This window comes from Aspergillus aculeatus (genome assembly GCF_001890905.1).
Source record: "Aspergillus aculeatus ATCC 16872 unplaced genomic scaffold ASPACscaffold_1, whole genome shotgun sequence".
NCBI lineage: Eukaryota > Fungi > Ascomycota > Eurotiomycetes > Eurotiales > Aspergillaceae > Aspergillus > Aspergillus aculeatus.
The window spans coordinates 43801-67470 of record NW_017962976.1 but is presented as its reverse complement, the minus strand read 5'-3'; the positions used below and the strand labels follow the sequence as shown (position 1 = coordinate 67470).

At 56.2% G+C, this 23670-nt stretch overlaps 8 protein-coding genes across 8 annotated transcripts; 5 read left to right on the top strand and 3 right to left on the bottom strand.

Annotated features, from left to right (window-relative positions):
- The first annotated feature begins 580 nt into the window (after positions 1 to 580).
- ASPACDRAFT_108741 (class I SAM-dependent methyltransferase) lies at positions 581 to 2052 on the top strand. The gene is made up of 4 exons (XM_020195315.1): positions 581 to 752; positions 831 to 1192; positions 1268 to 1394; positions 1461 to 2052. The coding sequence occupies exons 1-4, from the start codon at positions 697 to 699 to the stop codon at positions 1741 to 1743; spliced, it is 828 nt and encodes a 275-aa protein (XP_020060630.1). The 5' UTR covers positions 581 to 696; the 3' UTR covers positions 1744 to 2052.
- A 154-nt stretch (positions 2053 to 2206) lies between these two features.
- Positions 2207 to 3699, top strand: ASPACDRAFT_55787 (uncharacterized protein; the record flags this gene model as incomplete). Its single annotated transcript, XM_020203054.1, has 5 exons — positions 2207 to 2389; positions 2447 to 2567; positions 2649 to 2772; positions 2855 to 3312; positions 3380 to 3699. The coding sequence occupies 5 exons, from the start codon at positions 2207 to 2209 to the stop codon at positions 3697 to 3699; spliced, it is 1206 nt and encodes a 401-aa protein (XP_020060629.1).
- A 177-nt stretch (positions 3700 to 3876) lies between these two features.
- On the bottom strand, positions 3877 to 4668 carry ASPACDRAFT_37845 (alpha/beta hydrolase; the record flags this gene model as incomplete). Its single annotated transcript, XM_020200354.1, has 2 exons — positions 3877 to 4206; positions 4261 to 4668. The coding sequence occupies 2 exons, from the start codon at positions 4666 to 4668 to the stop codon at positions 3877 to 3879; spliced, it is 738 nt and encodes a 245-aa protein (XP_020060628.1).
- A 457-nt stretch (positions 4669 to 5125) lies between these two features.
- ASPACDRAFT_108732 (uncharacterized protein) lies at positions 5126 to 7006 on the top strand. Its single transcript, XM_020195314.1, has 5 exons — positions 5126 to 5638; positions 5712 to 5779; positions 5863 to 6236; positions 6304 to 6368; positions 6446 to 7006. The coding sequence occupies exons 1-5, from the start codon at positions 5440 to 5442 to the stop codon at positions 6787 to 6789; spliced, it is 1050 nt and encodes a 349-aa protein (XP_020060627.1). The 5' UTR covers positions 5126 to 5439; the 3' UTR covers positions 6790 to 7006.
- A 154-nt stretch (positions 7007 to 7160) lies between these two features.
- ASPACDRAFT_1851293 (uncharacterized protein) lies at positions 7161 to 9242 on the top strand. The gene is made up of 2 exons (XM_020197195.1): positions 7161 to 7553; positions 7633 to 9242. The coding sequence occupies exons 1-2, from the start codon at positions 7242 to 7244 to the stop codon at positions 8992 to 8994; spliced, it is 1674 nt and encodes a 557-aa protein (XP_020060626.1). The 5' UTR covers positions 7161 to 7241; the 3' UTR covers positions 8995 to 9242.
- A 389-nt stretch (positions 9243 to 9631) lies between these two features.
- cbhC (putative cellobiohydrolase) lies at positions 9632 to 11696 on the bottom strand. Its single transcript, XM_020195313.1, has 5 exons — positions 11369 to 11696; positions 10596 to 11315; positions 10211 to 10468; positions 9910 to 10151; positions 9632 to 9844 (listed from the first exon to the last, which is right to left on the bottom strand). The coding sequence occupies exons 1-5, from the start codon at positions 11511 to 11513 to the stop codon at positions 9800 to 9802; spliced, it is 1410 nt and encodes a 469-aa protein (XP_020060625.1). The 5' UTR covers positions 11514 to 11696; the 3' UTR covers positions 9632 to 9799.
- Positions 11697 to 14214: 2518 nt separating this feature from the next.
- Positions 14215 to 16243, bottom strand: ASPACDRAFT_108730 (uncharacterized protein). Its single transcript, XM_020195312.1, has one exon. The coding sequence runs from the start codon at positions 16128 to 16130 to the stop codon at positions 14502 to 14504; it is 1629 nt and encodes a 542-aa protein (XP_020060624.1). The 5' UTR covers positions 16131 to 16243; the 3' UTR covers positions 14215 to 14501.
- A 573-nt stretch (positions 16244 to 16816) lies between these two features.
- On the top strand, positions 16817 to 23550 carry ASPACDRAFT_55782 (uncharacterized protein; the record flags this gene model as incomplete). Its single annotated transcript, XM_020203053.1, has 13 exons — positions 16817 to 17280; positions 17332 to 18052; positions 18103 to 18390; positions 18443 to 18523; positions 18585 to 18697; positions 18761 to 19188; positions 19265 to 19295; positions 19415 to 20273; positions 20330 to 20453; positions 20509 to 21087; positions 21144 to 22143; positions 22208 to 22461; positions 22526 to 23550. The coding sequence occupies 13 exons, from the start codon at positions 16817 to 16819 to the stop codon at positions 23548 to 23550; spliced, it is 5967 nt and encodes a 1988-aa protein (XP_020060623.1).
- Positions 23551 to 23670: the final 120 nt, after the last annotated feature.

The following is a 23670-nucleotide window of genomic DNA, read 5'->3' as shown; positions in this document are numbered from 1 at the left end:
TCATGGGGCTGGAAATCAACCTGGTGGGTCGGCAGGTATGTACTTATGTGCGGTACAAGCATCGGGCTAGTCTATCAATCCCTGTTCCAGCTACCGTAAACCGCAACTGAAAATCTTCTGCTCAGGGAATTCGGGCTGGCAAGGCTGAGGATATCAAATATTCCATACCTGGGGGCTACACCGATGGTTCTGAACGCCGCATTCAAGATCCACGCGGCCGCTTCGATCGCGCAACGGAGGGATTATGCTTAAGCTGCAATGATTCCTTTCCGGCTCCATAGTGCCTTAACTGAAGATTGTAATCCTTTGTCCTTTAAGGAGGAAGATGAGAATCAGCAGCACGGACTAGATGTCATTGAGGCTACTCAATCGCATGGCGCCATGCGGTCCCACTGTGGCGGGGCTCAGCACTTCAGCGGCATTGGCCCCCACGCCCCACTCACTGCGCAGGAGGGGCGTATTCTTGTATTGTGGTATTGTGGTATTGCTGTATTTTGTCTTATCGAATTGATGTTTGTTGTCCTTTTGTTTAAGCCGCAAGTATCCTGCAGCCGACGACTAGTACGGTACGCTGGCTGACAAGGCATCCCGGGATAATAATATGCATTTAGGGCAAGCTTATAAGTAACTATCTCATCGGCTCCTCCCACTCTCCTCTCCCAGAGATAATCGAAAAGACCCAAACTCTCCCTAAGCATGTCACCTCCAACGAACAGCTATGCGTTGCACCGCAACTACCACTCCTCCGCTCGGTAAAGAACAACCCCACGGTCGGCTGGGCCCCCGAAAGGGAGTGACATCGAAGACATCAAACTAAATCCACACACCAGGTTAAACGCCCAGAATCACCTCTGGAAGGATGCGCTGGGCTACAGCCTGCACCCGTGCATGGGGCTGACCGCCGACTCGGCCCCGCGCATCGCCGACATCGGCACGGGCACGGGCATCTGGATGATGGACGTGAAGCGCGAGTATCCCGCCGCGCAGATCGACGGCTTCGACATCTCCTTCGCCCAGTGTCCGCCGCCGGAGTGGCTGCCGGATGGCGTGCGGCTGCGCGAGCTGGACCTCTATGAGCCGCTGCCCGCCGAGCTGGAGGGGATCTACGACGTCGTGCATCTGCGGCTGTTTTTTGTGGTGATCCGCAACGATGACCCGGGTCCAGTGCTGCGGAATATGCTGCGCATGCTGAGTGAGTCTTTACTTTTTTCTTTCGCCTTGCTTCCTTTCACGGTCTCTTTCTAATTTTCTCATTACGAAACGAAAGAGCCCGGTGGGTGGCTGCAATGGTCGGAACACAACTACGAGTCGTGGTCGGTGCAGTCGGTGGGCGGCCGGGAGACCCCCGCCTTGGACGAGATGATGAAGTTGATGAAACAAACGGGGTTGGGACGGTAAGCAATGGACAACGGACGCATAGGCACTCTTACGAATGAATACTAACGGAACGGTACGGATAGCTGGGTGCCTGGCCTCCCCGATCTCTTCGCGCAACATGGGATGGTGGACGTGCGCAAGGCGCTGCATCCGTGCAGCCCGCACAGCCGCGTCTACTGGAGCCAGCTCCAGTTCAACTCCAACGAGGAATACAGCTATCTGGCCATGGATAACAGTACGGCGGAGGCGGCCGGGCCGCGTCTGCGCACCCTTATCGGGCAGGCTGCCGACGAGTGTCGCCAGGGGGCGGGATTCGACTTTACCATTGAGGTGGCGTTGGGCCGGAAGTCCGTGGGGGAGGTGTAGTTAATATAATATCGAACCAATAATATAGGATGTGTCTGCAGGTTTAGCAGGTTTAGCACGAGCGCTAGTGTGTTTAGGGCGTGAGGAATGTGGCGTGAGGGCCATAGTAAGCAGACTATAGCGACTAACTTCTAGCGCAAAGAAGCTAGCACCACAATGGGCACAACATCGAGCACAGTTGGGGTCAGGCCAGCCTAACGAAAATGGGGCAAAGGCCGGAGGGGTCAGCAATGCAGAATTCAAAAATGAGAATTAATGAGAATTGGAAAGAACGGTCGCGAAAGGCTGGACTTGCGAGTTGGTCGAAGCGGCCCCCAAAAACTTCGCCATGGTATACAAAGAGTGTAGTTAGGGCCGCGTTGATAAGGCTGGCGTATCGCCTCATTTCTACTTTACCCCTCCGCCTCTCCAAATTACCATCAGCTGCAAGCCTTCCCTGGTGTGACTTTTCACAAACACCATCATGACGAAAGAGACCCCCAGTCAGATGCTGGCGCTGGCCCGTCAACTCGAGGCTGCAACCAACACCCCCGGCCAGCTTCCCCCCGCCAGCGATGCGCTACACTCGCGACTACTCGCCGCGACGCGTAATCTCCTGACCAGCCTGGAAACCCCCGAGAGCCAATTGATGCATCTGGCCAAGGCAGTACGTCTTCCGCCTGTTGTGTGCTTAATTTCTGCGAGCCATGTCTAAATCCGCCAGCCGGTGGCTCACGGGGTGTTACGCGCCGCACTGCGCATCCGACTGTTCGAGCGCTTCGACGAGGGCCCTCCCACTGCCACGGATCTGGCGCAACGCTGCGGCATTGATGTCGCGCTTCTAGGTAGGTACTGCCGTGCGCATGATCATCGCCCATAAATCGCGATGGGAAGATTTTTCTTTGACTGATGATCGTGCGAGGCAGTGCGTCTCATGCGAACCCTGGCCGCCATCGGCATCTTCACCGAACCCAGCCCGGGTGTTTACGCCCATACTCTACAATCGCAAACCCTACGCCAGCCCCAACATCGGGCCGTGATCCAGGGCATGTGCGTGATTACACCCATACCTGGCAGCCCTTTCAATCCTTCTAAGCCCTGCCTACCGTGCTAATCGACCGATCGACCGCAGGGCCGAGACCGCGACGTTGATGACGGCGCTCCCCGACTTCCTCGAGACCCACAAATGGCAGAACCCAGTCGATACACAGCCCACCCTCTTCGGATTTGCCCACCAAACCGACCAGACCATGTTCGAGTGGCTGGAGTCGCAGCCCGAGCAGCGCGCCATCTTCGCCGCCTTCCAATCCAGCACCGCCGCCCTCGCCGTGTGCCAGCTGCAGCCCTTCCTCCGCACTCTGCTCAGTGCGCCTTCGGAGGATCCTTCGAATGATAAAACCACAGCAGTCACGCTCGTGGACGTGGGCGGCGGCCGCGGCGCCGTGCTCCGCCAGGTCAGCGACGAGCTGGATCCCCCGCCGCGCGGTCGCATCGTGCTGCAAGACCTGCCCCAGGTCTTGGAGGGGGTGGACGGCGGCGAGCGCGTCGAGGTGATGCCCTACAACTTTCTCCAGCCCCAACCCGTTCACGGTGTGTCTCCCTTACCGCAAAATGCGCTTCGTCTGTTCCTCTGCTCATAGTTTACTGATGTTTCAAGGAGCCCAAACGTACCTCTTCCGTCACATTTTCCACAATTGGAGCGATGGCGTGGTCGCGACCATTCTGCAGAACACGGTGGCAGCGATGGGCCCGTCCTCGCGACTGGTCATTGTCGACCTGGTGCTCCCGGACGGAGGAGGCGCGTCTCCCTACGCGGCCTTTTTGGATATGAGCATGATGGCATTTGGGGGTATGGAGCGCACTGAGGCGCAGTGGCGGGGGATATTAGGGCGAGCCGGGCTGCAGGTGCGCCGCATTGAGCCGCTGGATGCGCTGACCCCGGGGTCAGACCAGATCATTGAGGCGATGTTGGTTTGACGCGATTTACATGATACCTGAGTAAGAGAAAAAAGATACTAAACTGGAATACAAATATTTCCAAGTGTTCGGAGCATTAGCATCATATTGCTATGAGCTTGTTCCGCTGCATGTACAGGATGGTTATCTTTTCATTATAGTACATCGATGCCGTCACCGGACCAAAGCCCCGCCCCCTCACGCCAGGTTCTGCTTCACAAAGGCAGCCACCGGGGCGGGATCGACCAGCCACGGGGAATGACCGGTAGGAACGGTGTCGGTGGTTATTTGGGCCCCCTTGGCGCGGGCCTTGTCCACCATCAACTGCTGCACGAAGAGGGGGATGGCGCGGTCGTGCTCGCACAGGAGATAGGCGCTGGGGATCTGGGTGTAGGCGGTGCTGCGGGCGGGCGAGTTCTTGGTCGCCCAGGCGTGCGGACGCAGCGTCTGAGCCCATTTCTCGCCGTCGGGGACGTCGTGGAAGAAGAGGCTGTAGGGGTCGACGGCGCTGACGGTGCCGTTGGCCTCCTGCGGCGGGGGTTAGCATGCAATCGGTTTGGGGGGACGAGACAATCGACTCACATCGCGGTCGTACCAGTCCGGAGGCACCCCGCCAAAGGCACCGATCAGACTCTCACCGACCTCCGGGATGAACGCCGAGATGAAGATCAACTTTTTCACTCCGCCCGTCGCGCCGGCGGCTTGTCGCTCGGCCGTGCTGAGCCCGTCCAGCGCGCTGTTTACAGGCAAGCCCGACCAACTGTGGGAGATGACCACAACCTCTTTCCCGGCATTGGCCTCCTGTTCGACTAGGTTGCGGAGTGTGTCAATGTCGGGCTGCAGGTCTTGCACGGTGGTGGCCTGCTGGATGGAGGGAAAGGCGACGAGATGGGTGGTGTGGTCGGGGAACTGGGCGGCCAGGGGCTCAAAGGCCGTGGGCGGATACCAGGCCCCAGGGCAGAAAATCAAGGTGGGATTCGAGGAAGCCATGTTGAGGCAGTGAGTTCGAACAGTGAAAGTAAAATGCAAATGGTGAGGATGAGGATTAGAATGAGGATGACGAGGAGGATGAGGATGCTGGCGCTGGTGGGCGACGGGCATTAATTAAGTAAGTAGGGCTAAATTAATTGCCCGCCAGTTAGCGGCGAGTCCATAATGTAACCGTTGGCAAGCCAACCACCACGTGTCTTGCACTTATCGCGCATCCCTGCACATTGTATCAAATGAGCTTAGTTAACACTAGTTAACGCACATTCACTTGTGAGTCCGCCTTGGCCCCAACCATGGGTCCATTTGGGTCCAATTGGGTCCATTGAGGGGCTCCGTTCCGTGCCGTGCCATTCGCGGGTCTGTCCGACTCGACCGGATTTACTCTAACGCAGAAACCTTTAGCTGCAGGGGCCAGTCCGTCACTTCAATTCAAGTCTGTTGGACTTACCTTGAGTAACTTGGGGGCCGGACAACAAGGCGGACAATCAGGGCCCACTATTGGTGCATTGAGGGGGCCGAAGTCAGAGACGAAGTCAGAGACCCCGGTAATCTGCACATCAGACAATGGAACATGGGAAGACAAGGTAAGATAGTAGGTAGGTGGACATTCTGCACGTTTCCCCCCCCCATCTTTTGCTTATCCCCCCCTCCTCCTCTCTCATCTCCTCTCTCTTTCTCTCCTCTTTGCATTTTGTGGTCTCTTCAACTTTTGGTAATTTCTGCGCCTTGGTCACCTTGGTCATTTTGGTCGTCTTGACCACCACGACCACCATGACCACTGCCTCGCTCAACCAGAGCGCCCAGAGCCAGACCCTGGGCGCCATCATCCCCTTTGCCGTCTTATCCATCATCGCCGTTGTCCTCCGTTTGCTGGCCAAATCTCTGACCCGGCTGCGATTTGGCCTGGATGACTATTTGATTATTGTGGGATTGGCTTGCTCGCTGGGTTGCTTCAGTCTTTCCACCATCAGTCGGTTGCCCTGTTGTCCACGATTACTCTGGATCCCTTGATGTGCTATGGATTACTGACAAGCAGGACATAGTGGTTGCATTGGGATCAGGTCGTCACCTGGCGGTCGTTCCCACAGGGAACATCCCCAAGTACCTCAAGGTTCGTTTATGCGCCTCTTCGCTCATTATCCTGCTCGTGTGCAGTGCAGTCACTCATCACCTATCGGGCGCATCCGCGTGTAGTGCATGTATGCGTACCAGATGATCTACACCGCGACCATCCTCTCCGTCAAACTGTCCATCCTCACCTACTACGTCCGCATCTTCCAAATCCGCCCCTTCCGCATCGCCGTCTATGTCGTCGGCACTCTGGTCGTCGCCTGGGCCGTCATTGTCTGGTTCATTTCCATTTTCTCCTGCCGGCCGCTGAACGGCTTCTGGGACAAGTCGGTGCCGGCCACCTGCGTCAGCAGCAAGGCATTCTACGTCGGAAACGCGGTTCCCAACATCTGCACCGATGTGATGATCTTGATCCTGCCCTTGCGAATGGTCTGGGGGCTGCAGACCACTCGCATCCAGAAGGTCACTCTGTCCGCTATCTTTCTCCTGGGTGGCTTGTGGGTTCCCTTCTCCCCGTCCCTCTGCTTTGATGTGGAACTTAATGCTAAAGAATCGGTCGACTAGTGTGGTGGTATGCAGTTGCATTCGACTATCGACGCAGTTCAAAGTCGATGACCCGGATTTCACCTGTAAGTCTAGTTCTGGTGGTAGCAAAGGGGTAAAAAACGAAACCAGAGGAAGGCATTCGCTTACGCACCATCTACAGGGGCCATGAACGGCACCGTGATCTGGACCTCGCTCGAGGTCTCCTTTGGCGTCATATCCGCCTGTCTGCCCACGATGCGTCCAATCGTCCGCTGGGCCATGCGAAGACTCGACATCTCGGACTCCGAGACCTCCAAATCGTCCCAGCGCTATTTTCCCTCCAACCACGTCACGACGCGTGGGTTCGAGACGCTGTCCGGGTCCGGAGGCGACGCCCAGACACATCAATTACACACCACCGCAGTGCGCAGTAATAGTCGGACGGAGAGCAATTTTGGCGAGGAGCTGTTGCTGGGGCAGATCCAGGTTAAAAATGAGGTCCGATTCGAGGCCGAGTCGGTATAGCGCCAGTGGAGTTGTAATGGTTATTCTGTATATTGTAGATATTTTGCATTATGTATAGGCGAAGGGCGTTCTGGTCTGCTTTCTCAATTGGCACCGCAGTCTGTTCACGCGTAAGCGGGATTTTAGACTATTCCGCCGGCGTTTCTGACGCCCTCAGCGGCTCTGTAGACCGTCCGCCCGGAGAGGCGTGTCAACCTGCATACTAGCTATATTAATGGCTCCCATTATACAATGCCAATTGGATAGGAGTGGGGCAGTAATTGTGGCTTTGAGCCGCCTGGTGAAAGCTGGCCCCTCTTCTGTTAGACCACGGCCTATAAATTGCTCAACACCCCCCCTCCCTCTCCCCTCGGTATTCTTTCGCAGTCAATCAATTACTCAATTATGCTCCTTCCTCACTCTGTTCCATTGTGATTTGTACATAGACTACCTTTTCTACTTCTGTTCCTCCCATGGCCCTCCCTGTATCCCACTACTTCTCCCAGCGATGGCACACCACCCCGCTGCCGCGCCTGATCGATGAACTCGCCGAACTATGTCCGAACCAGCCTATGGTCTCCCTACCGCGCAGCAAGGACCGGCCGGATGAAGGATACCGTGACTACAGCATTCAGGAGTTCTCTCGTGCGGTGAATCGCGCCGCTTGGTGGATTGAGCAGCACCTGGGACGCGCTCCGACCCGCTGGGCCACCCTGCATTATGTGGCTCCCCAAGACCTGTCGTACTTTATTATCACGTTGGCCGCAGTCAAAACAGGATATCAGGTAAGCTGACACAGACGCAGACGCATCTTTCTCGCTAGACCACCTCTTCGGAAATCCCTAACTATAACGGCCTACGCAGACCCTGACTTGTCACCCCAGCGCAGACGTCGATACGCATCTGTCGCTCATGGAGCACACTGACTGCCAGCTGCTGCTGTATCCCCCCAGCTCACACACGTCGGCGATGCAGAAAGTCAACGCCATTCGGGCCTTCAAGTCCGGACTGACGGCACTCGTCACCCCGACGCTGGAGGAGTGGCTGGCCACCGAGGGCGCCCCAACTCCCGTCTACGCCTTCACACCATCGTTAGCAGAAGTACTTCACGACCCCTTCACCGTCATCCACAGCTCGGCCTCGACGGGGCCCGCCAAGCCTATCGTCTTCACCCATGCCACTGTCTACCTGCAGCCGGTGGGATTCCAGAAGCTGCTGGATCCCAGTTTGGTCAACTACGAGCAGTGGCGCGGGAAGCGCGTCGGGGTGCTGACCCCCCTCTCCATTGCCGCGGGCCTGTTCCCCTTCCTAGGCATGAACTTCTGCTTCGATCTGACCTTGGTGCTGCCCGCCGTGACAACAGGGCCTGGTCCTTCCATGACCGCAACGCTGATGGACCAGGTCCTACAGCACGGTGACGTCTTTGCCTGTATTCTGGGACCCAAGACCCTGCCCGAGACGTGCGCCAACCCGGCCTACGCCGCCAACTTACGCCGCGTGCGCCAGCTCGCCATCGTCGGCGCTCCCTGCCCACCCTACCTGGCCTCCCAAATCACCGCGCACACCCAGATCACCCACATCTACGGCTCTTCCGAGTCTGGCACGCTGCCCGCCGAGGTGCTGCCCGACCCGGCCGACTGGGCCTATTTAAAGCTGAGCCCAGACGTGCCACATGAATACCGCCCCGTGTGCGGGCCCTACCACGAGCTGGTGCTGTTGCGACGTCCCGACGCGCCCGCCCAGCCCGTCTTTGCCATGTTCCGCGACTGTGACGAGTACCCCATGGGCGACCTGTTCGCCCAGCATCCCACGCAACCGGATTGCTGGCGCTACTGCGGCCGCCGCGCTGATCTCGTGGGCTCTCCGCCGCGTCGTTTCCTGCCCCGCGACATGGAGTGGGTGCTAGAGGCCCATCCCGCTGTTCGCTGGGCCCTAATTGCCGAGGAGCGCCACGGTGGCCTTGCCCTGCTGCTGGACCTCCACCCAGACGCGCAACGTGCGCTTCCGCTGAGCCAGGATATTTGGGACACTCTCCAGCCACTGCTCGACCAGGCCAACGCCCTGTGTCCCATCTCCGCTGCCCTCCGCCGAGATCTTGTCGTCTTCACCGACCCGCCCCGGCCCCTGCCACTCAGCGTCAAAGGGAACCCGCAGCGCGCCCGCTCCCTCGAGCTCTACCGGGCGGATATCGAGGCGGCGTTCGGTTCGGATGAGAGTCTTCACTAAGTGGTGCTCTCTCGGCACTCCTGCGACGCGTTGCTGCGTGACCGATCAAGGGTGCGGTATTAGGCCTTTCCATCCGCTCAGGAGTGCAGGCAATTGGCCAACGCGCCCTTGCGTATTGCTCCTTTGGGTGCCATAATGCAAAGTTGCAGAAGAGATACGGATGCCTTGGCGCTTCCCAATGATGATACGATTCAAGTACTTTAGACAAGAAAATGACAACATACTTCCAATACCACTCCATCTCTTAATTAAATGAACCCGAATGGCTATTTCCCGCATTTGACGGAACTCCTCTCCGCTCTCGTGGCGTAGGGCATTGCAGTTGAGGGTATCTGATCTACGTTCATCGTAGCTCTTCTCGTACCCCAACAACAATCTCATAGCATTTATTATTTCCGGCCTGGATTGGGGTAGCTTGAAAGTGATCTTGATCACCCGTCCACAAGCTTCTCTATAGGGCGACTATCTGATCCTAGTCTAAGCTGGGCTTCGTTCGAGCGGAATTCTGCCAGAATCGGACGTTCCATGAGTCTCTCTCTAGCTGCTACTCCTCAGAAGACCAAGGCATTGCCGTGCTCTTTGAAGAGACATCAAACACTATCAGCACAGCGCATATTCAAGGCGGAAGATATGCTTTAAGTTGGAACGTATCTTTATTGTTAATCTTGGCTACTATGGAACTGTTGAGTCCTACAGCGAACAACTCTCTTAGGCGATATGAGCAGACACTACAACATTTGCTAGCATTGGACACCATGATACTGTCCCCGACTCATCCAACAATCCACTTTCCTCCCTCCTCGATCTAGAAAGCTGGATTGGCGTTCGAGAGCAATTGCACGAAGTAGGCCTACCACCACCCCCTCTGTTAGTCCACTACAGCCAATCGAGACGTTTAAAACATAGGAATCATACCTGGAACCAGGTCCCCGCCTCCGGCGCCGGCTGCAAGGCGTCACTGTACCCACAGTGGGCGTCGTAGCGGGTCGCCGAGCTATCGGAGGTGCCGTCGCTCTCACCGCCAGGCTTGACCCAGACGAAGGCGTCGACGAGCGCATCGCCCGTGCTGGTGGTCGGGCGCACGCCAAACCCGGTGTTGATGACGTTGCACCAGTCGCCCCAGGCCTGTTGGCCGGTAGGCTGTTTGCCGTTGCGGCCTGGTTTTAATATCTGTTAGCATTGCCAGTGGGGGTGTGGGGGGGTGGGTGAGGCATACCGGTGTCGACGATGAAGTGGGCATTGAAGCCCTGCGCTGACAAGAGCGGGGCGATCGCGTTGATGTACTGCTGCTCGTCGCAGACGCTGTTGCCCTGGGTGTAGGACGGGCAGGAAGAGATGGTGAAGGCGTTGTAGTTGGCGACGTTCGTGGCCAGGCCGCGCACTGCGGCCGGGGAGCTAGCGTTCTTGTACACGCTCGCGTACAGGTTGGCGGCCGGTTGCTGGTTGGCGGGCCAGCCGAGCCAGCCGGCGTGTCCTGTGTTTCTTGGTCAGAGTTCTGTTGAGGCGATGTATTGAGAGGGCGTTCTTAGGGAAGTTGAAGTTGGAAGAAAAGGGGGGTCTGGGGGTTCTCCCCCAGGATGTTTTCGGAGGCGGCAACTTACCGGCATCAAGATACATGGCCACGTTGGGGAGGTTCAGCTGCTCTAAGGCATAGTTGGTGCATTCGAGGTAGGCGCTCTGAGCGTTGGCACACTTGGCTACATTGAGGTTGGTCACCAGGTTGGCGAGACTGTCGGGCTCGATCACCAAAATGGTGTGCACATCGGAATACTGCACTAGGACCTTGCGGATGGAGTCGATGTAGGCCTTGTAGTTGGCCACACCGTTGTCGGCGATGGAGTACTCACCGTTGCTGGCCAGCGCGGCGCAGTCGCGGTCAGGGAGGTCGTAGACCACAAACTGGCCGGCGATGGGGGGGTTGGCCCCCGCTGCATTCTGGGCTTTGATGTCGGCCAGGTAGGTGGCCATTGTCGGTACCTTGGCGGCCACGTCCAGCCAGACGAAAGAGGGCACCTTGGCTGCGGCTGTGGCTGCAGCTTGGAGCGAGGAAAGTGTCCCTGTGAGGGATGGGATGGCCAGCGACGCCACTTCGGAGGAGTAGTACGGGTTCACGTAGAGCTGGTACCCACTGAACGGGTTGCCGCTCGCGCTGGCCGTGGTAGTAGCAGTGGTCGTCGAGACGGTCCCGGTAGAGGATTTAGTTGTAGACGTCTGAGAGGCAGAGGTCTTGGTAGTAGTCGTCGTCGCCCCAGCAGTGGTCGTAGTTGTCTTCAAGGTGGTGGAAGTGGCGCTTCCTGCTGCTGGCGTACACTGAGCGTAGTCTACAGGCCATGGTTATTTGGATGTCAAACATGCAGATTCATAAAATACTTACATTGATTCACAGTTGAGCATGTTGCTCCCGCCACACAACTAGTGAGTCCGGAGTAGCCCTGACCACCACATTGTCCATAGAGGGTTTGCTGAGCCTGGATTGCGCATGGCAGCAGCGCCGCTGCGACAGACAGTGCGTAACGCATTTTGACACGAGGCACGAGAATACTAAACAGTAAACAGTGGTCGGAAAGAGAAAGGACGAACTCTGCTGGACTCTTCTCGATATCTTTTACAGTCAACGGAGACGAGCAGGACTTTATATGCCGCCTTCAGAGGCTCACGGATGGACTGCCGCGCTGCCCTGGGACGCCGCGCCGTCTTCCGTGTTCATTCCAACTCTTGGTCGTGGAGGATGAGGCCGGCCGGAGTCATAGGGAAATGGAGATGGATGGATGCTTACCCGAGGAAGCCCTACTCCGTTCTGGATCGGGATAGAGGTCCTGTCGGCAATCTATTCCCTGTCCCAATCACTCCTGCAGTGCAAGTATGCCCCGAAGGCCAAGCCAGAAGAACTAAGCCAACCATCAGACACCATCGGTGGGTGGCGCTGAAACAACCCCAAATCGGCGCGGAGAGCACGCAGAGGAATCACGGGTGCCTGAAGAAAGCTGCGTGCAACCCCACATTTCGGCAGTTGCAAGGGACGGAATACGCAGGGTCTGTGGGGATTAGCCCGACGGGGTGACGGCCCGTTCTGCCTGTATTCTCTGTATTTCCTATAGTCTCGTTACCTGCATGCAGGTACAGTAGCCGGCATAGATTCGATTTAGCCGGAATTGCGCGGTAAAAGAGCTCGGGCCAAGAACTGGTCCACGGGCGGTGGTACTTAATTTCATCCCTGGTCTTACCGACTCGCTTGGACCTTTTGTTATATGCTCGACAAATTCCTTCGGGTTTATGAACAGGCTTGGCCTATGCTCGCGGCTTCTGACTGTCGCATTTTGGCTTATCCGAAGCGGTAGCCCCTAGTTAGCCCTAAGCAGCTCTCTCAGTAAGCTAGTGATTCCCACTTTATAGTGTAATCATCCGGCAAATTCCATACAACGGTTAGGATACAAATCTTCCAAGATATAGCGATCGTAGAACAAGTCAAAAATCAATGGGGGCAGTATTCGCCTGTCATGTCACTGGCCGACCGCATTCACTGACGCTTCTTGCAAGTATGCGAGACATGGGCGTCTCTTAGACCAAGCTCTAGCACTGTACCCTAGGCTGAACCCTACAGCTGTCCTAACGATACGCCCTTGTCTTTGTGCTCAGTAAGAGGGAAAGTCGGAAAGAACTACTAGTCATTATCCCATTATACCATTCTATGTATTATGCTTGGGTGCTCGCCAGTAGCTCGAGTAGTCCGTGCAGCTCGCACTTTGGCGTTCTTGATGGCCAATACAGTTGAAGCGAGCAGGACGTGTCTCATCGCACAAAATTGCTTAGTTAGTATTGTAGTAATGAATGTACAACCTGTAACCAGGCTGGCGTACGTTAACGCGGCGACGCCTGCACTGAAGGCAGCCATTGCGGCACTGCCGATGGAAGCGCTTAACAGGCATGCTGTGGTAGAACAGGTACAGTACGGAGAAGAAGAGACAATTCAGCCAAAATACCGGAGGATCCCGTCTCGGACATATGATCTTACGATGTGTACTGTACGGTATGTATTTGTCTGTCTCCAGGCTCCTGGCCATTGCATATCGGTATACTTTCAACTACCTTCAATGGTGTCGAAACCGAAAACAGGTCCTCTCTGAGGCACCTGGAACTTACTAAGTACAGTTCCTACTAACTATAAGTGATCTGGTGCCCATGTACATATATGGATCGAACCAATCAGAAGGCGTGCCGCCACGGCCCTTCAACGATACAAAAGGCGCACAATAAACGATAAACAAGGAACGGGGAACGAATCTTAACCCCGATTGACTTCGCCAACTTCACGATCATGCTTCCATTTTTAGTGACAGGATCTATTGCAAGACGAAAGCTCTGCAACGGTCTGCATCGCGTCTGTATTGAATAACGAGTGCCAGGATGAATTGGGGACGTTGACGACTGCGAGGCAGTACGTTGCCTCCACAGCCGACCTCCTCTGTCCATATACAAGATAGGCAACGTTGCATTTCGCTACAGGAGCTGCTCATGCATAGAATTATATTACTGATTCAGAGTAAAAAGGTGGAGGAATCGGAGGAGCTGATATCCACCCGAGAGATGCGCGGAGCCAGGACTATTCCTCCCACGAATAGCTTAGCCAACTCGCCCACAGGAGGCCTAAACCGAGAGATGTCCGCGCCTATATAGAGGTGCTATCGCACCCTCAAAGCTCCAGGCTGAACAGACCTAATTCTTTGACTCTGTCATCTACCTGTCTTTACTCCTCTCTTCGTTCCATTTGCTTACCATGAGGTCTTTCTGGTCCGACCTGGCGTTTGCTGCCGCGGCGCAGCTCGGGTTGCACCCTCACTGCACTCGCGACGATCATATGAGTCGTCAAATTGCACAGACCCAGCTTGTGCAGTTTAGAGTGAAAACAAAAACATACAACAGAAGGGATTCGCTGGTGGTCACCCACCCAACTACTAACCTCCCGGCGTGTGGCTTAAGTACGGCTGAGCGGACGGGAAGCCCTGTTTTCCACACCCTGTGGTCGTATGTGCTTGAACAATGCATGGAAGAGAATAAGTGCTACAATAAGAAATGAAAAGCAAAAAAAGTCTAAGTAAGAGCATACCAATACCATTCTTGTTGTTGCTCACAACATTAGAATAGTGACATCGTCCCGCTTGGCACCCAGGCAGATTAACACTGGTAGGATTTGGTATACATATATATGCCTCGCAATGAGTTCATACTTGGCCTAATGAGAGGTATAGGGTCAATTCTATTTTCTGTCTGCCTCAGGGATTCAAGGAGGGGTCGCGTATTGTAATGTGTGAGTTGTTATTAGAAGACCCAGACAACCCTTGCTGCGTGGTGTAAAGCATCCAGGGATCTGCCTCATCATGTCTCAATGCGTATGGTCTACTGATCTCGCCGGAAGGTACACACTTCTGGCCATTATATAGCATTAACTTTGTAGATCACAGTTCCATCATAGAAACAAAACCGCGGCATCAATACAACCATAGCACCACCTAGGTCTCCAGCACATCCCCGACCAGGAGAAAGTCCTTAGGGGCTTTAATTCCGATCTCCTCGTTGAAGTCGATGGAGTTCCCGCCGGGGGTCAACAGGTTGGTGGCGCGCAGGATGCCCAAGCCCACGCTGTTGAGGGTGACGTTGGGCGACTGGGTCCACAGCCCGGCCATGCCGCGCTCCCAGGTGAGAAAGTCGATTTCACTCTTGTGGTCCTTGCCCTGATCCATGCGGAAGACCTTGGTGTTCAGCTGCATGTCTAGGCCAAAAGACTCGTCGTCGAGCCGGATCTTGCAGTCGAGCCTGCGCGGTTGGTTGTGATCGCGCTCATCGCACAACCGGAATTTGGCCTTGATCACGCCGCTGCCCAAGGGCACGATGCCGGTGTGGGCCTTCCAGTCCACGTCTTGGTCGATCGTCCAGTGGGCGTACACCTGTGGACTCCCCTTGGGCTCGTCTTGCCGGATGGTCAGGGTCAAGGGCCACTTCTCGAGCTCCAGGGTAAAGCCGTCCACGTGGAACTTGGAATTTCTGTCGTAATCATAGTTCTGCTCCGGGACCGTCCACGGCTTCTTCAGGGTGGCGGATATCCTGTTCTCGGCTTCGTTGGTTGGGGACATGTTCGTAGCCTCCCAGCCCTGGCCCTTGAACGCCTGCTGGAACAAGACCCGGTGCAGCATGTTCGAGGAGAGGAGGAGGCTGGCCGTGAAACGCTTTGGGATGGGCTGGATCCCATTGTCCTCCCACTGGTTCTGCCAGTGGGATTGGAGCCCCTGTGTGCGTCCCGTGGCGAACCCGCCCTTGACCTGGATGAAGAGAGACAGGATGCCCCGCTCGTGGTCCTTGAAGGTGGCGAACTGGAACTTGACCGGCTGCAGGTTCGGACTGTCGTCGCGTTTGACGTTGTTCAAGCTCGCGATCGAGTAGCTCAGAGCATGGACGTCGTCCTGAAAATATTTGTTGACATACTTCTCGAAGCGAGGGAGATCCAGCGCCTTCATCATCGGCGAGGGCTCGCCGGTGGCCGGTGGCACGAGAGTGAGTTTGTAAGAGGTGTTGGCCAGCTGAAAGCCCAGGACCACGTGCTGCGTCTCTTTCTCCGTCATGGAGAAGTGGACGGGCCTGTCGCTGGAGATGATATCGGAGTGCACTGCGGCCCCCTCTTCCGAGATGCGCCCTCGAACGCTGGCCAAGGGGATGTCGTGCAGCCTCAACTTCCAGCCCGGGGGCATGGGCCTGACGGGGTTTCGCTTCCGAGTCGGCACTGTCTGCGCGCCTTCGACAATCTCCATCTCGAGCGTGCACATAGGCTGCCCGAGGGAGTGGGCATCAAATTGCACGAGCGGGGGCCCGAACCGGAGGTCGTACGTGATGTCAAAGTACTCCTCCGTCTGGATGTCTTCCTCCTGGTACGTGAAACTCAGGGTTTGGAGCATTCCAGTGTTTGATTGCCGATGGCGCACTTGGAGCAAGTCGTTGATCTGCTTTTCTGAATATGAGGCGACCACATCCCATCCCATGGTGAAGGACAAGCCGTCGGGTTTAACTTTGGGCTTCATCATCCTGTCCACCATTTCGGCCACAGAGGCCTTCATCTCCGGCGTAGCAGTGGTGTACCCAAGGGACATGATGAATACTGGGGTTGCACGCGGGAGTTTGTGATGAGAGGGAAGCAAGTAAAGAGGCAATGAGGTGGTGGAATGGGCGAACGGGAGATGGAGCGAGGATTGGAGCCCCAACCCGTGTGGTACTTATACTGGAAGCTCTGTCGTACGACGTGACATACTGGACCATGAGGACTGGACACATTCCGTGTGGTTCGCCACTTTGCCATCCTCAGCCGCAGGCTGGAAGGCATGAGGCTTGCTTGAAGAGGCTGTGCACCTTCCACTCCGTTCTTCGGAGTCAAAGTCTGGCCATTCAGCTGTCAGCTAGCCTCTCGAGATTGTGGAAATGGGGGTGTCTATGGCTCGGAATTGCGTGTCATTCAGCTATCCACAAGAGGGGCAGGAGTGCATCCAGCTACGCAAATTGAAGCGACGAACTGTGATTGGCCTTGTCCATCGACTCGAAAGGAATAGGCCGAGCTGAGCGCCTTCTTGCGATACTAGATGTGGCTAGTTTGGCTGTGCATCAGCCCTTATCGCCGACTCCACTCAGCGCAGCCTCGGCTAGACCGTCCGATAACGCCGCCACTGGAGGGAGTTCGCGCGTTCTAGACTCGCCCTCTCGCGGTATATAGCAACAGGCACCAGGTAGGCTATAGGTGGGGGCAGCTTCGGCCAAATTGGACATATGGCTCGCGCGGAGAACCATGAACAAAGAAATGGACTTCATCGAGATCGGCGGAGTGCCCGTGAGACAGGCCCAGTCAGTCAATCCACCGGCAGAAAAGCCACCGACACATCAGGACAACGATGGCGAAGACGACGACGATGATGATACCCCTGCTGCATGGGTGTTGCAAGTTGAAACCGACCCGGTCACCAATAGACCTTCCTATTATTACCTCCTCAGCAACCCGGACAAGGCCGACCAGAATGTGGCGATACTCACCAAAGATTCCTGCTTTAAGCCCGGGATCTTCACGCACAATATAAAGCAGCCCGTGCCCAAAGATCCAGAGCTAGTTGAGGAGAGAAAGGAACCGGAGAAAGCGCGACGAAAGGCATCTAAGAAGACAAATTCCGAGAAAGACTCTGGAAAGTTTCTCCAAAAGCCCTCCAACAGGACACCCACCAGCCCGAAGGTCGGGCCATGTTTCATTCAAGCTCGATGGTTTGTCGGGCAGAAGAAGAATGGGGGACTTTCTGAGTTAAGTTTAACCAGCTCGTTGACGGTGGACATGAATCCGGTGACGGCAACCGCTTCATCCCGGGATGCTTTGATTGAAGAGGTAAACGCATTTGATCCGAGCAATTATGAGTGGGAAGAGCATTCCGAATTTTTCACCGAGCGATGGGGTGAGGTGGCTGATAAGACAGCGGTCGAGGGGCTGGAGAATCCGCCTGTGAAAGGGTTTTGGATGCCAACCCCGGAGTTGGAGCAACTCCCCGGCACTGAGCGCTACATTCGCATCAAGCGGGATGACATCGGACTTATGCGCGATACCAGTGGATCCAACACGACCGATACCTACGATCAGATCTACATCTCCAAGAGGCTCGTCGAGGAATGGATGGAGAATCAGAAAGTGGTGGGAAAGTTCGCTATGCCGACGACGGCTAACCCGCTCCGATTCTGGGTCCGCAACGCCACGGGACGCCCGCTATACTTCGTCCTTAGTAGAGAGGACGGTGCGAACGCGAACCTGTGGAAACAGCGCTACGCGAGGGCCATCAGTAGCCCCGGCGGCGGGCATGGACGCAGCCTGAATGTCAACATTCCCGTCTACATTAAGCCGATCTCCGGGCAATATAAAACGCTCGTGCAAGACGCCGTAAACTATGCGAATCAGAAGATGGTGACCTCTAAGAGCGCGACAAGAAAGCAGGAGGAGGGGAAGGCCGTGCTCATGACCGCTGAGCATGAGGGCCTACGATACGTTCAGGTAGGGAGCCTACTGACCACCTGGGAATTGCCGACTGACTGCTGGGGCAGATTGGGATCTCTCCCTTCGGCCACTATACGACATGGATTACTGCCAGCGACGGGGCCAAGTGGCAAGAGAAGCGGCCTGCGCATCCCGACAACATCTCAGCAGACCGCATAGCGTCTCTACAATCGAGTGTCGAAACCAAGGACGGGAGAGCAAAGAAACTCAAAGCTGCCAGGGCGACCAATCCTTCATACACGGTCACGGTCAGTGCACAGAGGATCATGGCGGCCAAGGGCGTGCGAGACAGCGGGCCGGACCAGGGCACAGTCATGGGCATCAGTGCCCCTACCGTACGCGTACCCGTGAGCCTAAGCCTAGACCTTTTCTAATATTTCGTCTTAGGTTGCCGCCTCCTGTATGAGTTGGGAGAATGAAGACCATATTGATGCAAGCTGGCCGGATTCAGCTCCGTGGATGGCCGAGGTGAGTTGAATCTCGATGCATCTCGACATGAACGATGAATGTAACGATTGACCGTGCATAGTGGCTCCACCGGTGTGCGTACTCCTGGGGGGCGTACGGCCGAGTGCCAGCGGACTCCCAGTCCCCACAGAACCTCATCTTTGGAACCTATGAATGCAATTCACTCATGACGCGGTAAGCGGAGCTAGCAGAGTTGGAACCCGCATGGTGTGTTTGATATGCATGCTAACATCTCAGATATGAACATGCCTGGCAGAAGCTCGTGATCATGCTGGAGACGTCGATTACGCAACCGACCCATCACACCCAGCTGAAAAATCAGATCTTTTGGAACGCGGAGGACGACAAGGAGGTGCAATGGCCGTCGCAGTGGCAGGGGGCCCGCTGGCTGTGTAGGCGACTGGAATATACCCTGAAGCTCAACATCCCAAACCCTGATCTGCCCCCAAGTATCACTGTCAACTTCTATCCGCTGCGGAGGTCCTTCTTTACTCGCGTGGAGGCAAAGATAGATACCTACATCATGGGATGGATAGGTGAAAAGCTCAAGGTGGAGGTGAAAGATTCAAAGTGGATCACGGTCATTCCAACTCTGCCTCAAGAGGTCAAGAAGACACCCCTAAAGGAACCTGGGCCTCAGCCGACAAAGTTTGCTACAGCTGATGGTAAGGCACGACAACAGCACAGCCTTGCGCCGCATAACTTCGATATAGGACTCATCAACGTTCTGGATCTCAACAGGGACGGCGATAGGGACGATGGGCCATTCCTTGTGAGTGGGAGAGCCAACTCCAGCATGGTCGAAGAAGAAGAGCTCATTCAGAATACGTCCCAAAAATCAAAGCGAAGGGACGAACGTTCTTTGAGATCCTGCCCACCGACAGAGAACAGGTTTGACCAACCGTCCCTAGGCCAGTCACTCCAGGATGTGGATGAGGCAGAGGGCCTTCATGTCGCTCAGGGTCAGAACTTCCTAACCGCGAAACAAGCCTCTCTACCCCAGTCAACAATGTCTATAGGCAGAGCAAAAGAGTGTGTTACTGCCCCCGGAAATGGCGCCACTGTTGCCCACCGGAAAGTCTCTCCACCCAGACCAACTGTCTTGACCATGGATGAGTTCATTTTCAAGGAAACAACCAATCTCTTCGGTCGCATCTCAGTGGATGTGTACGCCCTGGAATCTGACACCATGTCCTATCTGGCCATCCGAGTCCCCCACCTGAACAACTTCCTCGGCCTGATCCCATCCCTTGCCGGCTCGTCCTTTGAAGCAATCCAGCTCGAGGACACAACCTTGAGCTACCGTGCTGTCAAGAATCAGAGCCCCAGTGTGACCGCCGAGCTGGCCGTAACGACCACCGTGCTCATGGCTGGCGTGCTCAGTCCCATCAACACCTTTCTGCGCGACGTTCTCCACCAGAACCGGCCTCGCCTGGTGGTTTCCGGCATGCTCAGCAGCCACCCTGACTGTCTGCGGCAAGTGCCGGAGCCCCTCGGGCTTAAGCTTCGAGCGGAGTTGCCCGATGTCTCAGTATGTCTGTTTAACGTGCTGACCATCACGCATCTTGGAATCGATTTGATGGGCACGCGCCGAAGTGCACAAGGGGACTATGATTTTAGCTACGGCTTCTTCGGGGTTGGGTGTGTTTCGTCGGATGTCAATGTCTCATGGTATATCCACAAGTATCACGACCTGTACAACATTACCATTCTGGTCGAGTCGTCTTGGGAGGTGCTCCCCAATCTGTCCGTATGTGATGACACCCCCCTATTCCACCTGCAGTTTGAGCTTGGCTGACTGAACAGTTGGAATCCGTGGAGCTGGGGGCCTCGTGGGAAGGGACCGACCTCTCCTCAGTGAGCCTGAGTCTGACGGGCTCCTTCGGCCTGCGTGAGGGCACTGTCGTGCTTGCCGGGAGATATAGTAGAGGTATGGGGAATGCACCCGCACTAGGCCCAGATGCCGAGTTATACTGACGGTCTAGACGATGTGGAATTGTGTGGAACACTGCAGGACTGTAGCCTGGACACTCTCCAGCAGCTGTGCGAGGACGTGTTCCACACCGCTATCCAAACCCAGACCACCCACGAGGTCTATTTCTCAGATATGTCACTGGTTGTCTCGACCAAAGAGGGCTTTTCAATGACGGGGACTGTCACTGTCGACGGTCATCTGTCGTCTGTCGCTCTTATTCATCTGGGCCCTAAAGGGGTCAGGATTACGGGGGCGATCGACAATCTCGATATCCCAGATATGCCGACTATCCATTCGGCCAGCCTGGACCTGTCCATCACCCAGAGGGACTTCAAGGTCCGGTTCACCGGCATGGTCACCGTCCAGGAACAGCAACATTTTACCGTCAGCGTCCTCCTTGCCCGATCCCCTCGGGGACTGGAATACACAGTTCATGGAGGCTTTAAGGGTAGTTTCTACCTTCGCAATGCCATTCCAAGGGTTGAAGGAACATTCCTAGACGTACAACTGACCCAACTGGCCATCTGTGCCAGCAATATCGATAGCCCTGAGCTCAGGATTCCAGATCTTCCATATCAGATCAAGAAAGGTGAGACTAAGCTGAACGATATAGCTGGATAGAACAGGCACTCACAAACCACTTAGGCTTTCAAATCTATGGCCAGACAAGAATGCACACGGAGCTTCTCCGGCTCCCGGCCGCGATCACGGTCTGTGCCGCCTATGGAGCAACTGACTGGCTCATCACCGGCTCTTATGCAGGACGTGTTTCCCTCCTCGAGACCGTCTCGGGACTGTCAACAGCGCTCAAGGAATGTGGCTTGACGACCATCAGCAAAGCAATCGACATCTCCGTCTGGGAGTTGACTATCTCTCTAGCCCGGAATCAAAAGACAAACGCTGCGTCTGTGTTCTTCACGGCCGACACCGACTGGCTCATCTTCAAGCATATTCGCCTCGCCGCGTCCACCAATAGTTTCACCCTCGGGCTCGTCTGCCAGGACGACATCCTGTCGCTGACTCCGCTAAAGGACAGTCTCGCCCCGTATCTCAAGCTGACCAACACCCAAGCGGTCGTGTTTCTCGGGGCCATCGATCCCGCCGCATTTCCCCCCTTGCAGTCTCTCGCAAGCCCGCACTTGGCCCAGCGCCGCAATGGGTTCGCTGTCAGCTCCACTATCCGGCTCGATACCTCGGCGTTACGACTAATCAAAGACCTGCTGCAGGTGGAGGAGCTCACCGTTGCTGGCATGATGTCCGACACGGAGTTCATGCTTGCCGTGGGGTTGAAGGCGGTCCACCTCTTCCACGACAGCATCATCATGAATGGCTCCTTCGTCGTCGAGTCCCGCCCCGGGGCCGGGTTGTTCATCGGCTTCCAGGCGCATTTCTCGCTCTTCTTTCCCTCGGTGAGCAAGTCTGCGGTACGAGTGGAAGCCGCCATGGGGCTTAACCTCGACAATTACGGGATGCAGCTGCGACTGGCGGTGCCCAGCACTTTGCCCGACTTATTTGGTATCGAGGGACTGGAAATGGCCAGCATTGCAGTCGAGGCGACGTTCAATCCGGCGCAGGGGCCGGTGCCCACACAAATCGGCTTCAGCGGGGCGTTTCGACTCGCTTCCGTTAATGATCTCCGAAGCAGGTCGGTATCCCTGGGCCTGTCTCTCTGCCTTCTTCTTGAACTCCCTTGACTGATAACCCCCTAGTGCCAACATCCGCTTCTCCGAAGGCAACCCTGCCAATTCCTATCTCAAGGGCTCCATTGACCGACTCAATGTCCCTCAATTGATGCATGCCTTCGCAAGGGGCATTTCAAGACCCGCGGTGGTGGACAGTCTCGTCTCCAACGATGGCCTCGACCTGCGCCGCATTGCCGTCGAGATCGTGCCGCGCGATATGGTGGGTGTCGATGGCTCGCCGCTCAAACAGCGAATCTACTTCGAAGCCGACATGAGTCTGAGTATGATGGCATTTGCCCCCCTTAAGCTGCAATCTCGGACGTGGACGCGTACTAACTTAGATAGACGTCTCGGAACACGCCATCTGGTCGGCGTACGCATTCATCGACATCTCCCCGTCCTCGTTCTACATCCTTGCCCTGATGTCGCCGGTCATCCTCTGCCCGGACGTCCCGGCGTTGTTCCGCATCACGCGCAACAATATCGGGTACAGCGAGAAAGCCGCGAACCCCGTCATCCCGACCCCGACCCAGGGCCACATTGATCCCGCGATGCTGACCGACGGGCCCATCATGGTGATTGCGACCGACAGCCAGATCGACCCCCCGGCCTTCATCTCCGGCGATTTGGAGGTCTTCGGCATCCGCCGGGCGATCTACACCAGGGTCGACCGCGACGGCTTCACCGTCCACCTGAATCAGCAGACGGCTCCAGGCCCCGTGGGCTATCGCTTCAACCTCCGCGCCGAGTGCGCGTTTAACTCCTCCCTCACTCTCGATCTGCACATCGACCTGAACGTCTTTCCCACCCCTGTTAGCGCGGTCATCCACGACCAGCTCATCGACGTCCACCTCGGGCAGGGCCAGATCCATCTCAATCTGGCCACCTCGTGGACGCCCCAGGACCCCTACTTTGCCGGCGACCTGGAGGCCACCGCGCGTGTGCTGGGCGTAGAGGTGAAGCTGCACCCCTTCCGGGTGCGGCTGTCCGCCCACGAACTGAGCAGCCTCGAGGAGATCGCCCGCTTCGTGGTGTATCAGTTCCAACGCCGCGGGCTGGCGCTCTTCCAGGAGGCGCTGGGCAACAAGACGCTCGAGGCAGTCATGAATTTCGTCCGCGAGGTGTTTGGGAAGCTCGTCGCGGACGATTCGGTGTTTATCCGGGCGGTCACCCAAATCGCCGGCCGATTCAATGAAAGCCAGGTGATGAAGGCCCTTCTAAACGTCCGCCGGGGCACCCGCGAGGATGCCATCGCCATGGTCAAACAGTTGGGGTTGCCGGAGAGCGAGGCGGCGCTGCTGCTGGGCCAGGTGCTGTCGACGGCGGAAGATCTCGCGCAAAATGTTCTCGTGGCGTTGCTCAGGGATTAAATATCCGGTTCGAAGGTCGACCAGACTGATCCAAATCGTAGTGGATAGATAACCTTAGCGTATCCAGTATACGATAATCCGGTAAAGCTACAATCCCGCGATGCTGCCCCCAAGTGGCAC